Here is a 14,441-nt window from a genome sequence, read left to right as displayed (position 1 = left end):
GTACTTTATATGTTTGCTTGTTGTTGTGGATTTCTTTTTTTTTGGTGAAGCGACTGAAAAACTGGACCGGGGGTCATTAGGTGGAAGACGCGTGAAGACCAATACGCCAACACAACCACTATTGTAAATCGTTTATTAAAAAAAAGAAGTGATGAGTATTTCAAATTCAACAATTTCTCATTAACATGAATTGTTTGGCAAATGTTTAATCAACAATGACAACCCCATACATTTTCCAATGATTGAATTTTTAACCACCATCTTGTTACTGAATTTGTTTCTACAAATAATACGCATGTATTTGAGTTGTCAAATGTATAGCGGTAAGCTCCCGCTTGATGAGCATTAAATAGACGCTTTGATTTATCGTCTAAACCTTTTTCAGAAAACTCAGTTTCAAGGTAGCTCATGTAAACGAAATCCGGTTAAAGCCATTATACACTTTCGGTAAACAGTATTGCCCAAGTCCCACACTTCGTGTATCACAACTTATGTATAAAATAAACCTGTGAAAATTTAGGCTCAATCGGTCATCGGAGTCGGGAGAAAATAACGGGAAAACCCACTCCTGTTTTCGCGCGTTTCGCCGTATCATGACTTGTGTTTATAATAAATCCGTTATTCTCGCTATCGAGAATTGATATTGTTTTAATGTTTTCTCAAAAAGTAAAGCATTTCATGGAACAATATTTCAAGAGAAGTCTTTCAACATTACCTTCTGTAAACCTTGTACATTATTTTGTAAATCTGTGAACTTTTTTCTTTTTTCTGTACTGAAAGTGTATAATGGGTTTAAGGTATCAAAGAACAGAAAAGGTTTGTTGTTATACACAGCAGTGGCTTTTAAATTAACCGTTGTAATCTTTGTGCAATAATTAAATTTTATTTTTTTTTTTATATATACCTGGGTTTTTTTTATGATTGATTTTCTTTAAAAATTATAGCCTTCAGGAACGCCCACATAAATAGTTCACTTGCTGACATATGACTGGATTCCCTACGTGACGTCACATACGTTACATTATATATAATCATGAGTGAATTTGACAATAGAAGGAACACGTGTTTGGCATTCCTTTGGCAGACCATGTCCCGTTAGAATTGTTCTCTAAAAAGCACGTGGATGTATTCAGTAATCGTCACGTTGGGAATACAACCATATGTCAGCAAGTGACCTATTTATGTGGGCGTTCCTGAAGACTGTTATTTTTAAAGAACATTAATTATTTAAAATACACAGGAATGTACAATATTATGTTTTCCAATCAAATTATTGTAAAAATATGACAAGGTTTAACTTAAAAACGTCATTACATTGTCAAACAGCAAACATTTAAACTTAAGCCATTTGAAACTTTCGGTACAGACACAAAATTAAAAGTTCACAGATTTACAAATAACTTACAGGGTTTACAGAAGGTAATGGTGAAAGACTTCTCTTGAAAGATTATCCATGCAATGCTTTACTTTTTCAGGGAATTAAAACAATATCAATTCTTGATATCGAGAACTTCGGATTCATTTTAAACTCATGACGCGGCGAAACGTGCAGAAACAAGGGTTGGTTTTCCCGTTACTTTTTCCCGATTCTGATGACCGATTGAGCCTACATTTCCACAGGTGTGTTATTTTATATAAAAGTTGTGATACACGAAGTGTGGGCCCTGGACAATACTGTTTACCGAAAGTGTCCAATAGCTTAAATATAAATGTTCTGGGTTATTTTTTGCCACTGTACGCCAAACTACAAGCTGCCATGATGTATTAGACTGGTTTTACACTGACGGAAATTGTTAAAAGAATTGCTTAAAGGCAGTGGACACTATTGGTCAATAAACTGAGTCGTCAGTAAAAGGTGGTTTGTGTTTTACTATCAAGTATCACCCAATACCACAGTTCAATATACACGTTAAATACTCATGTTTGGACGAGAAAACAATGTTTCGAGACCGAGGGATTTTATTTTTACCTTCTATATCATCTCAGCTATTTCTTTGAAGTTGCATACGGGGTATTTATCCATTAAATCATGTAGAAATGGACAGCAAGGATGATACGTGTACAATATCAGTACACAAAATGAGTACAAAATCACAGCCATTTGTTTTGAATCCATGTTCGGTGTTTCACTGTGAGTAGATCTTGAAGTCGTTTGCCGAGCAGGGAACTACATGACCCCGCTGTCTGCAATGACGACCTAGTAAGCCAGCTGTCGATGTTTAACAGTGAGCAGATCTTGAAGTCGTTTGCAAAGCAGGGAACTACATGACCCCGCTGTATGCAATGACGACCTAAGCCAGTCGTACATTGAGGAATGGCAAATTACATAACAATACACCAGACCATATTTTAAAGCTATAAAGACACAATAGTGGTAAACTTAGCGGTATGTCAGTTATGTTGGTGCTCTTTTCTTTCTGAATAATAAGCAAGCTTTCGTCAGCTCTGAAATTGGTGTCCGGTGCGTGTTTGGACGTATTTTACAATCTATAATAATAATATTGTTTACAGAGAGTTATTTTGGTGCCGTTGTTTCAAAATCCATTGGTCTTTACATTCCTACAGGAGTTGGTTCGTGTTTGTGTGTTAGGTTTTTTTTTGTATTCAGTGTTTTTTAAGTTAGACTCAGCACAGACTCAACTATGCATTGCAATGTGTTGTATTTTGTAATGGAATTAACAAGTCAGATGTGTTTCTGTGGGGAGTTGCTTTATACGTGGTTTATGAACCAAGAAGAACGACAAAGACAGAGAAACCGCTGAGGGAAAATAAAATGTTATCGTTTCCATTTGGTGACAACAAAAATTCTCTTTTCAAAATGACAACGGTGCTGGGAAACAAGGCCTGTTCAAAGTCACGTACTTAAGCATATTATGCTTGTTTTCGTTCGAAGAGAACCCGTCTAAAATAACAATTTCAAAATCATCAATGATGCTCAGCACAAAATTAGCCCAGAACAATAAAAGTGTGACAGCTGGATTGAACTACACGCCTGAAATAGCATTGCATCAGTATTGATTTCAGATAGTATGTTCCCGCCATTCAATTCGGATTCTCTCCAAATCAACAATTTAAAATGTTTTATCTCCTTGTTTACGCCATTGAGTGATTATTGACTGCACTTTATCAAGCTTTTCGGGCTAATTTATTCTCAATGTTTTGGCAAAGCCTGAATCCTGTTTAAAAAAGAAATCACGCTAGAATGTAATGCAACAGCGGGCAAAGATGTTTCTAACTATCTCGGCCCATTTTCATAGCTCTGCTTACCATAAGCACAGAATCTGCGCTTACTGGAAAATGTTTTTTTAATTACGAGCGTTAAAGACACTTGACACTATAATTATTGGTAATTGTCAAAAGTGACCCTTTCAGCTACTGCTGCTGTTCGTTTTGTTTGTACAAACCAATTAATAAAAATAATAAAACATATTAATAATAACCTTTCTTGCCCTTAAATCATACACATGTTGACTATTGTTTTGTTTTTCAATGCTCTATTATTTATTGTTGTTTACTCTACCAACCACGTCTTACAATATTGGTTCCTACGAAACACAACAGCTACAAATCCTTTATCAACTTGAATCCAGTTCGTAATATTTACCCCAAAACGATGTATCATTTTTACCAGTTTCTACAACTGTATTAAATAAATACGATATAGATCTCGGTGTGCATTTTAAGGATCACCAGAGATTTCCGTCTTGATTTTAGAGCATCTTAGAACAATTACGTTCACATCTTTCAGAAATATTGTTATATTTTACTCAAGTTTAAAAGCTCAAAGTTTAACATGCCCATTGGTTTAACTCAAAACTCGTCCAGGTTGTTAAAAAAAAAAAAAAAAACGCCGGTAAACAAGGACAATTCGTCTGAAATGTTATTTTACTTTTTGTTTAAGGTAACATCAGTTTGACCTTAAAAAATTGAAATAAAAAATGTGATATTTTTTTCTTTCAAACTGGAGATTCTGAGTCCGTTAGGGGAGCATATAAGCCATGTCGATTGGGCCTCTCTGAGGATAGAACTTTAATTGTTTTACCTGCCTTTGCCAAAAAAATAAAGTTATTAACTAAAATAGGTTTTCAGTCTTTTCATATGAATCCTGCCATGTTCAAATTCATTCAATGAATTTTATTTGCAATTTATCTTATATGAGGGGTCTGATATTTTACTGATTCCAAAGTACATCAAAAAAAAATTACAATGGCATGAAAATGGCTAATAATTGATTTTTATTTGTTTTGCTGGAGTGGCGTTCTTTCTTTTATCATTATAACTATGATGATTATGTTTTATTATTCGGTACATGCCAGTGAAAGGATTTTATATAATGCTGTAATCGGTTTCTCTTCTTTTGGTTTTTTTTCAATTTATGGATTAGTTTTAGTTTAGTTTGTTTACATGAATGTGTCATCACCTTTAACCAAATCTCATTTTGTTTGTAATTATAAATTAAAATAATTGTAAAGTAGAATAAACGATATGCTGATTACAAGCTGTTGGGTAACTCCCGGTGGTAAAAGGAATTATTTGTTTTAGTTGCTGTGTGTTTCATTCTACTTTGATTTGGTCATAATTTGATTTGGTTTGGGTTTATCATAATTAAAATCAGTACGGGCACAAGCGAATGACATCCAAACGAATAGCATTGCATTTATTGTGGTCTGCAAAAATTGCCTTTACTTAGATAATAGTCCTTGTTTTTTTAAACACCGGTTACACTGCTGCTAGGATATTATGCGGTCTGCGCCCCTCCCAAAATGCTATCGAAGATAAACTATTCGCAATCCCCATATGGTAGTATGGATTAAATTGCAAAAGTATGGATATTAATGCAAATGCCCTTTTGACGGTGTAAACTTCTGAATCCATATACCTGTATTTTTTTTAATTGTATGTTTGAAATAACGTTTTGTTTACTCGACCTCCAAAAAATTGAAGATAAACACACCCTCAAAAATATTTGATAAATAATAGTTTTAACAAAATAAGACAAATAACAGTTGAACAAAATCCATCATTACGTAAAAGTGATTTGCTTAGTCTTTAGGTACTGTTGAAAACAGTACAATGGCGCAATTAAGCGATGTTATTTATTGATGATACGTTAGGTTTAATCAATCTCAACTATAATATCATTATCAAATTGAAGATTAAGTTTGATTATCTGTTTAAAGTTGAACTGAAATTCATTAAATTAGTCAAAAAAATGCTTCGCCCTACTTCGAAGCCTCACCAATAACTCCTCTAAGTTATAATGATTGTCAAGTAATAATATACCCTTCCCTTTAAAACACCATACATTTATTAGTAAAACAATTTAATCCGTCGTCGTTGAAAGGTCCACTTCTGGTCCGCTATGCAGCTGGCTACAAAGAAACATAACACGTCGAAACATTAAAGGTTTGCTTCATTTACTAGAACAGATATTCGGGAGGCAGTTTGGCTTGTCTATTTCCGAAACTTTATAATATAGATTGTGTATAAGTGTGCGTATGCTCGTTTATTCACAGAATTGGATTACATAGGTTGTCTGTTTGAGAATTTTAACAAGTTAAAAATAACACCACTGAAAGTTACAACAAAAGCAGACTTGAAAAAAAAACTGTGCTACTACTCGTTTACTCGTTTACTCGTTTAGTCGGTTTAAAGGGCTGCACTGTTAATCAAATTTTGGGGTAATGAATGATTACACCGTTACCATTTATTTCATCCACATTGTGGTGTTTTGAAGGCATGCACTTTTACAATTAAGTTCATCCACATTGTGGTGTTTTGAAGGGTTGCACTGTTACCATTAAAGTCATCCACACTGTGGTGTTTTGAAGGGCTACAATTTCACCATTAAGTTCATCCACATTGTGGTGTTTTGAAGGGTTACACTTTCACCATTAAGTTCATCCACATTGTGGTGTTTTGAAGGGTTGCAATTTTACAATTAAGTTCATCCACATTGTGGTGTTTTGAAGGGTTGCACTGTTACCACTAAATTCATCCACATTGTGGTGTGTTGAAGGGTTACACTTTCACCATTAAGTTCATCCACATTGTGGTGTTTTGAAGGGTTTCAAGTTCATCCACAACTCATATATAGTGTTGCATGTATTTTACATTGTACACGGCGGTGTGACTGTTATGAATATGTTGCAGTTCGGATGGTTCACTTTCATGTTTTAAAAACATGTTTTGTTTGTTTCTTTTTCGGTCCGCCTATAATAAATGGTTAGTCAGGGGCAATACTTAAGTTATTGTAACACTTCGAAAATAAGTGGCACTTATATAAAAAAAAAATAGTTTTTTTTATTGTGGCTGATAAAATGAAACTCCGAACTCGTTTGGCTTGAAAACATGATCATTTAGGATATGTATGGCAATTAAAAGATGTCCGAGCACAGAAAGGTATAGTAGCAGGAAAAGCTAGAAGAACACTTAAATCGGGCCACAGTGCAATACTTCGCTGTGGGCTAACCAGGAGGGTCTGTCAAAGAGAGCGGACTAGAAAAGAATGACTGAGTATGGGAAAATAGGATGTGTACACATTTTGGTAAATAATGCCACATGGTCAATGAGGGTGGCCAGAAGGTCATTAAATACAAAACACAAACATTTGTCGAGTCCCTGACAGCAAGTCTGCACATAGATTCGAAAGTCCCTTTAACGTGCGAGGTCCCAAACAAAAGTTACGCACCATCCGACAAATAAGACACGTGCGCCCCCCCCCCCCCCCCCACAATTCAAGCTTACATTGTTTGTAACACAAACATACCTATTTCGCGGTCGACCAGCTAACCGCCTGTAATGATCCGAGTGAAAATACGTCGTAGGATTCGTTGATGTCATGACTTAAGATTTCATTGTCAGCCACTATCAATTTATATTTCCCTCCTGAGATCACTACTGCAACTTTCTGTGAAGTTCCACTCAGACTGCAGGATGATGTTCTTGGGGCTTGGCATGTCCTGAGTTTATCGTCTTCGCATTGTTTAATGCTGCATTTTTGTCCCAATACATCAAACTCTGTTAAAAGAAATAAGCATAATTTAAAAGTATCCAATTAATTAGTTTCGCCTTCGTATCTAAGGTTGGGTCATGATTATTTAAAAAGTGTTTGCACCGTCTTAATCTCTCAGTCTTCAAGATATTAAGTTTCATTGAAGCTTTACCTACAAGCATCATAACAGCTTAAAGGCCGAGTTATAGTCGGTCGCGCAATGGTCTGGCGATGGAAATCTTGACGCGCGATCATAAAAATACACGGTTTTTAGGCCACCATCTCAGGATTGCGCGCAAGATTTCCCTTGCGCGACCGACTATAAACCGGCCTTAACAGACACTGGCTGCTATTGGTAAATGTCAAACACCAGTGTTCTCACATGGTGTAGTTCAAAATATGCATATAAGAACAAACCTGTGAACATTTGAGCTTAATTGGTCGTCAAAGTTGCGAGATAATAATGGAAAAAAAAACACCCTTGTCACACGAAGTTGTTTGCTTTTAGATGGTTGATTTCGATACCTCAAATTAAAAAATCTGAAGTCTCGAAATCAAATTCGTGAAAACTACTTCTTTCTCGAAAGCTATGTCACTTCAGAGGGAGCCGTTTCTTACAGTTTTGTATACTATCAAACTCTCCCCATTACACGTCACCAAGTAAGGTTTTATGCTAATAAGTGATTTTTTTGTAATTTGAGTGTCCATTGCCTTTAAGCTGCAAAGAAATATCACATCAGACTTCTTCCTAATATTTGTACTTACCAGCCGCAAGAACGTGATTCGTGGTAGCTGATCGAAGAGAAATGTAACATTTGTCGTCTGCTCCTGAAATTGTGTAAGCTTTTTGGACGTTCTCCCCTGGATAATCTTTTATATCAATCCAAGTCGGATCTAGAAGAAATTAAATGCAGTGTTAGGGCGCAGAGCTAGAAACTACATTTTCCTGTGACACAACATTTGCAATGCTGATTTTAACAAAGTAGGTTAACAAATTAATGTGACACACAAAAGTGAAAAGGAATAAGATAAAAACCCCTGATTTATTCTCAATTGATAAGGTTTAATGATATAACTTGATTTTGAAATTGGCAGATTGAAACTGCTGTTTTATAGATAGGCGTGTGCAAAATTAGTATAGTGTACCTGAAAAAAGATTCCAGACAGGCTTAAAGGCAAAAAAACACTATTGGTAGTTCTTCCCAAAAAAAAAGTTAGCATAAAACCTTACTTGGTAACGAGTAATGGGGAGCTGTTGATAACATAAAACATTGTGAGAAACGGCTCCCTCTGAAGTAACGTAGTTTTCGAAAAAGGAAAAATTTTCCAAGAATTTGATTTCGATACCTCAGAATAATATTTTGAGGTCTCGAAATGAAGCATCTGAAAGCATACAGCTTCGTGTGACAAGAGTGTTTGTTCTTTCATTATAATCTCGCAACTTCGACGACCAAAATAATGAGCTCAAACTTTCACAGGTTTGATATTTTTGTTGCATGTGTTGAGATACACCAAGTGAGAAGACTAGTCTTTAACAATTACTAATAGTGTCTTGGAAAAAAATAATGAATACAAATAGCATCTCGAGTGAAAAAAAGGGGCATTTAACAACTTACACCGATATGATATACTCTCCTCTCGTTCAGTTTTGATTACTTCTGTTAAAAGAAAAACAAATATAAAATTGCTTAAGTAAGGGCAAAGTTACACAAAAACATGCATATATAAATAAGGGCCTCAGACAGCTCAGCAACACTGTTCATTACAATAAATGTGCCACTGATCCCACTCAATCTTTCTTCGAAGAAATTTTTTATTTTATTTTGTTATGCCGTCCGAATGAAATAAAGCCCCTCTTTAGAATTAGAACGTCTTAACAATCCTCCGCATACTTCCGCCATTGTAGATATACATCCTTGCCCTACTTGGAAACAATTGTTCAGTATTTGTCCGTGTGTTAAAATGTACACATTCCAAAAGAACCAAACAATGAAAATCAATGTGTAAGTGTTGAAATGTAACTGGTTGATCTTGACAGGGACACTAATAACACTCAGTTTTGCCAACACACTTTCACTTGTGTTATTTTTTACACTTTATGCCATTATTAATTTTGTGCCTGCCAAATCTACATGTGACAGTGTCCCTGATTTACATTGGAACACTGCCAGTTTTTCAGAGTTCTGGTGCAGTCAACAGAGTGTGGGTTGGAATCCCGGTCGCGACACTAGTGTCCTCGAGCAAGATACTTCACTATAATTGCTTCTCTTCACCCATGGGTATAAATGGGTACCTACGAGGGTAGAGGTTGATATTGTGAATGAAAGAGCCTTTGGAGCGATATAAACTGTTGCCCGGGTTGTATACTCCCAAGGGAGCTGAGAAACATTTAAAGGGATGTTATTGGCCCTATGACCAGGGCACTAATGTAAAGCGCTTTGATACGGTTATTGTGAAATGCGCTATATAATAATTGGTTGTTATCATTGTTATTATTGTTATAACCGGAATATTATTAAAACATACGTGCGAAAAACGTAATTGTTTGGGTTATTGATACAAAAAAGTGTAGTCTGATTTACTTTTTTCAGAGGCAAGAGAAGACTCTTTGTTTGTGCTTGGTTTGAAACGCTAGGCCGTTAATGTTTTGTTATTAATGTTATAATTATTATCTGTTATTTTTGTAATGCTTATTCATTAGAAGATGATGTACATTTACCACCTGATAAATATACACAGACACAAGGATTTGTTGTTGTAGTGAACTCTGCCAAGAGTTAATTTATTCCGTACTCTGAATTCCGTGGTAAAACGCCAATTCATAATAATATAAGGGATTTCCCTTTATTTAATTCCATCCAGTGATATCCACTCATAAAGAAGTATACCAGTTCCAGTTCCAGTTCCCAATTCCTCACTTTGCGAACGGTAAATTTCCAATCCGCAAAGGTTCCCACTTCTCGGCGATTTGCCAAAGAAGGTACCAGACCAATTACAATTATTATAATTATAAATGCACTCATTGACTGGAGAAAACTCCGGGTCAATGAGGTTCCCACTTCCAGAGAGTTGCCAAGAAGGTACCAAAATAATTTACTTCTTTGTATACAATCACATCATTTTATTACCACCATATTTATCCATATCAATTCACATAAATTAATTTACCACTTCCTCACAGGCTACCATGCCTATTAGCTTCTTGTTTAAAGAAACAACCTAAACTTACCGCTTTAAGTGTAAGTTGTTAGATTATCAGTCAACTCAATCTGTATCACGTATTCCGTAATACCCTGACCCTTCCGTTAACCCCAGGGAGGGAGGGAGGGAATTTTGCGAAACTATACAATCTATCTCTTAACTCCTCGGTGGCAGAATATTCAATGACGGTTCCCAGAAAGACAACACCCTTTCCCCGAAATGCATTGCTTTGGTTGGTTGAAAAGAACAATGGAACCACGTCTGAATGCACCCTGACAATCCCAATCGCTTAGCCCCGACTGTGTAACATGACTATAATTATGCATACTTCCCGGTGTTAAATCGGTTTACTGCGTTACGCATTAAACCCTATTATGTAATTAGAGAAAATACATACCCTTCGTTTTGTAAACTGTTGACCCCTTTTTCGGGATTCCTGTGGAAAAACCGACATGGTGACTAGTTTTTAATTTACAAAACTTTCAAAAATCACTTCTTAATATCCTTTATATACAATCTCCTAACGTGTTCTCGAAAATATGAAACTTTTAATTTATTGTATTAAAGTAAACTTACGTGTGGAATTCGTAAAATTAATTAGCAACAATTTTAAATGGAATCCTTTAATAGCAAACATTATGACAAGGGGCCCAAGGTCATAGAGCTACTTCTTCAAAACAGAGAGCTTAGCACAACAGAACTGTACCAGGAGAAAGCCACAGGCCAGAACACCATTACTATATTTGAGAGTTTGGTGCTTTATTAAGCTTTACTGTGATTTAGATTTCATGGATTTCATTCTTTGTCGTTAGTGGGAAAATTTGACAATTTTTGTTAAAAAAATTATTATAATTATGTGTGTTGTTTTTTTTTACCCCAAAAAACAAAACTTTATTACAAAGCTTTGGAAAACAAACAAATAAGAAGACCTTAGATTAAATTATCTAGTATTAATTCCTTAAAGCCAATAAACAAGTGAACGTACAACAAAGTTTAACATAACAAAAAGAAGAAAATAGACTTCGCTTTTGCAAACTGCCTACCAACCTCATAAGCCTTTTTGAGGTATGGCGGACACAATGCTACAACACTGTAAAGTTGTGGTAAACTTGTGCGTATTGACCATAGAAATAGAACGTATGTTATTCAGTGAAGTGCGCATTTTAGGTGACGCGGCGTTTACACGTAAACCTAATGACCACCCACATGGTGAGCGAGGCATCAGTCGCGGCGTGTGACGCGCGCGTATCACGTCCGCCATACCTCAAAAAGGATTTTTAAGCCTTCGAGAAAGACTCGTCGAAACGTCAGGACATAAACTAGTTTTTGCATAAATTCAAGAATTTACAGTATAAAATACATGTTTATATTTACCTGTGCTTGTATGGCTTATTGATTTACACTTTGCTTCGCGTTGAAGATCAATGAGTGGAGAATCTTCGCCGGTAATAAAGACCTTATAACCACCTTCAAAACACTGGACAGAGAAGTCCAATTTGTTTCGTCTCACTTTACTGCTGATGTCTTTCTCTTCGATTACTCTACTGCCAGATTTGACGATCAATGTTTTAGAGGTGAAAACTTTGTTTTGAAAAACGAAACAAACGACAATAACAATTAAATACAATAATATACATATTTGTTTTCCTTTACGCACTGGTTTGGGTAATTGGGCCTACTTAAACAATAGCATAACATGTTACTTGGTAACGATCAACGGAGAGCTGTTGACGATATGAAGAAGAGGTAATTTCTCACTAAAATATTCAAAGACTATTATTATTATTATTATTACTATTTATTATTTATATCGTAAACCTTACAAACCTGTGCAACAAGGGTGTTTTTTTCTTTCATTATTTTCTTGCAACTTCGACTACAGATCCAGCCCGAATTTTCACAGGTTTGTTATTTAATGCAAATGTCGTGATATACCGAGTGAATAGAATGGTCTTTGAGAATCAGCAAACATGTATAGTGAGATTAAGTGTAAGAACAGAGAAATGTTACGGAGTTACTGCCAATTTAGCTGCGTTTGTTTATGTGTGGGCTCGAGCTTATTGCCGTTGAAGACCCTTCTGGACGCCCCCACCCCCCCCCCCCTTTTTCTCAATCTCTTTTACAAAGGAAACTAATTACCAAGATAGATTGTGCCATCGGAAAATGTTAGACTAAATACATCCTCCACGTCGTCACTGAAGTTTATGATTTCTTCTTTCGTCTTGACTCCTATTAGTGGGTTAGAGAACAAACAATAAATGATGAATAAATGGCAAGGGGTGGGAAACCAATATTTCTCTTAGATGATGAGAACAATTTGTTGCACAGTTCTATATGTAATATTTACCCACGATATGATAATTTATAATCATGGGTTATTATAATCTGCTTATTATCTTCTTTTTTCCTTACCAATTGATTCTTAAATACCCCCCCCCCCTTTTTTACGAATTTGTTCCCTTAAGGGAATTTTGTGTGTAGTTGTTCTGCGTCAACCCTGTGTATAGACATGAATCGAGCGTACTCAACAAACTGTGCGGGGCGCTCTAAAACATATTTTTATCACTTCCGGGGTAAATTCATTCATACACGACACAGTTATTAACGACTGGAACACAATACCACCACAGACATCATATCCTTTTAATTTCCCCAGTGTGGGATAATAAAGTTCTCTTCTTATCTTATCTTATCCATCATGGAAAATAAGACCTTCAAAGGAGCCGTTTCAACCCACCTCTTACGCAACTTAAGTGACAGAACGCCAAATAAAACTGCGCAGGACGAATCGCGCACCCAGCCAATATATCACAAAGTCTGTGGTGTAGCTCTTTTTGGCTAACAAAGGCAAACCTGTTGAGATTAAGGTACCTCTGACTTGGAGTTTGTGAACGTATGAGAGGGGTTGGAAGACAGACCGCCTAGTACAATTTGTAAATCATTTTTAATGTTTGCCATATTCAGAATTATGCTTATATGGGTCCTTCAGATATTGTAACAACGGTTTGCCCTCTAGCTTAAAAAAAAAAAAAAAAAAAAAAACGTATGTTTTTAGCGAACTTTCCTAGCATGAAATGTTTTTAAATTGAATGAGGTACAAAAGCTTTTGTACGAAAAATATTGATTTAACATTAATTTCGTCCAGGTTTCTTTTGGCTCATGTAGTGACTTTGCTGTTAAAGGAAATCATTGGTGAAGGTGAAGAGGTATCAAACAGCTATCGTGACCACACTAGACGTCTATGGCAAGCCATATGCCAAATAATTCGATAAACACTGTTTATCACCGATACACACTGATAATCGCCGATAAACACTGTTTTTCGACCGATAAACACTGTTTTTCGAGATAAACATTGTTTATCAATCGATAAACACTGTTTATCGAAAAACTATGTTTATCAAGCGATAAACACAGTTTTTCGACGTGATAAACAGAGTTTTTCGATAAACACTGTTTATCAACTGATACGCCGACGCCGACGCCAGATGCCCAATAATTCGATAAACACAGTTTATCAAGTGATAAACACTGTTTATCGAGAAACTCTGTTTATCGACTGATAAACGATGGGTATGTTCAGACAGCGTACTAAGTTAGATTGATTAACAATGTGTATCTCGAAAAACAGTGTTTATCGGTCGAAAAACGGTGTTTATCGGCGATAAACAGTGTTTATCGGTGATAAACAGTGTTTATCGAATTATTGGGCATATGGCTAGTCATAGACGTCAAGGAAGCCAGACATATAGTTGTGTTTTGCAAAAGAGGGCATCACGTGGGGTGTTTAAACGGATGATATAACACCAGTAAAAAGTGTTTAAACATGGCGTGACAAGCGAGCTTGTACCTGTGCTTATATGACAGGGCCTCACATTTTAATAGCTGAAGGGGTTTTTTGTTGAAAGAAATCATTGAACAATTATAATTTCTGCTTTTTGTTTTTTGGGGGGACCAAAAAGTGTTGATGTTTTTTGACCGAAAAGGTACTTTTGAATGGGAATACAAATGCGCTTGGCTGGTATTAAACACTCTGTTTAAAACAGGCCAAGCACATATTTTTCCACCTATTAACGTCTGAAGTTCAGTTTTTTTTATTCAGATGTAAAATACACCTAGCAATACTAAATTGGCTTTTGAAAAAGAACATAATATGGCATTTTCGAGCAGAACAAAATAGGACAGTTTTGCTAACATCTATTTGATTTTGCATTGTTTAAAAAAGTGTAAGGCACCTATTTAAACG

The 14,441-nt window shown here is 35.8% G+C and overlaps 1 protein-coding gene across 1 annotated transcript in view; it reads right to left on the bottom strand.

Moving 5' to 3' along the window:
- Window positions 1-3,831: 3,831 nt before the first annotated feature.
- The window catches only part of LOC117291287, a gene marked incomplete in the record, with an annotated part of 53,434 nt that continues 42,824 nt past the window's right edge, over window positions 3,832-14,441 (bottom strand). The window contains 7 exon segments of the mRNA XM_033772921.1: window positions 3,832-5,372; window positions 6,770-7,020; window positions 7,760-7,888; window positions 8,611-8,652; window positions 10,593-10,631; window positions 11,570-11,776; window positions 12,335-12,424. Coding sequence (XP_033628812.1) covers window positions 6,770-7,020; window positions 7,760-7,888; window positions 8,611-8,652; window positions 10,593-10,631; window positions 11,570-11,776; window positions 12,335-12,424 — 758 coding nt within the window.

Source organism: Asterias rubens, chromosome 6 (assembly GCF_902459465.1).
Source record: "Asterias rubens chromosome 6, eAstRub1.3, whole genome shotgun sequence".
NCBI classification, from domain to species: domain Eukaryota; kingdom Metazoa; phylum Echinodermata; class Asteroidea; order Forcipulatida; family Asteriidae; genus Asterias; species Asterias rubens.
Note: the sequence above shows the minus strand (reverse complement) of the source record. Positions and strands in the feature narration are given on the sequence as shown.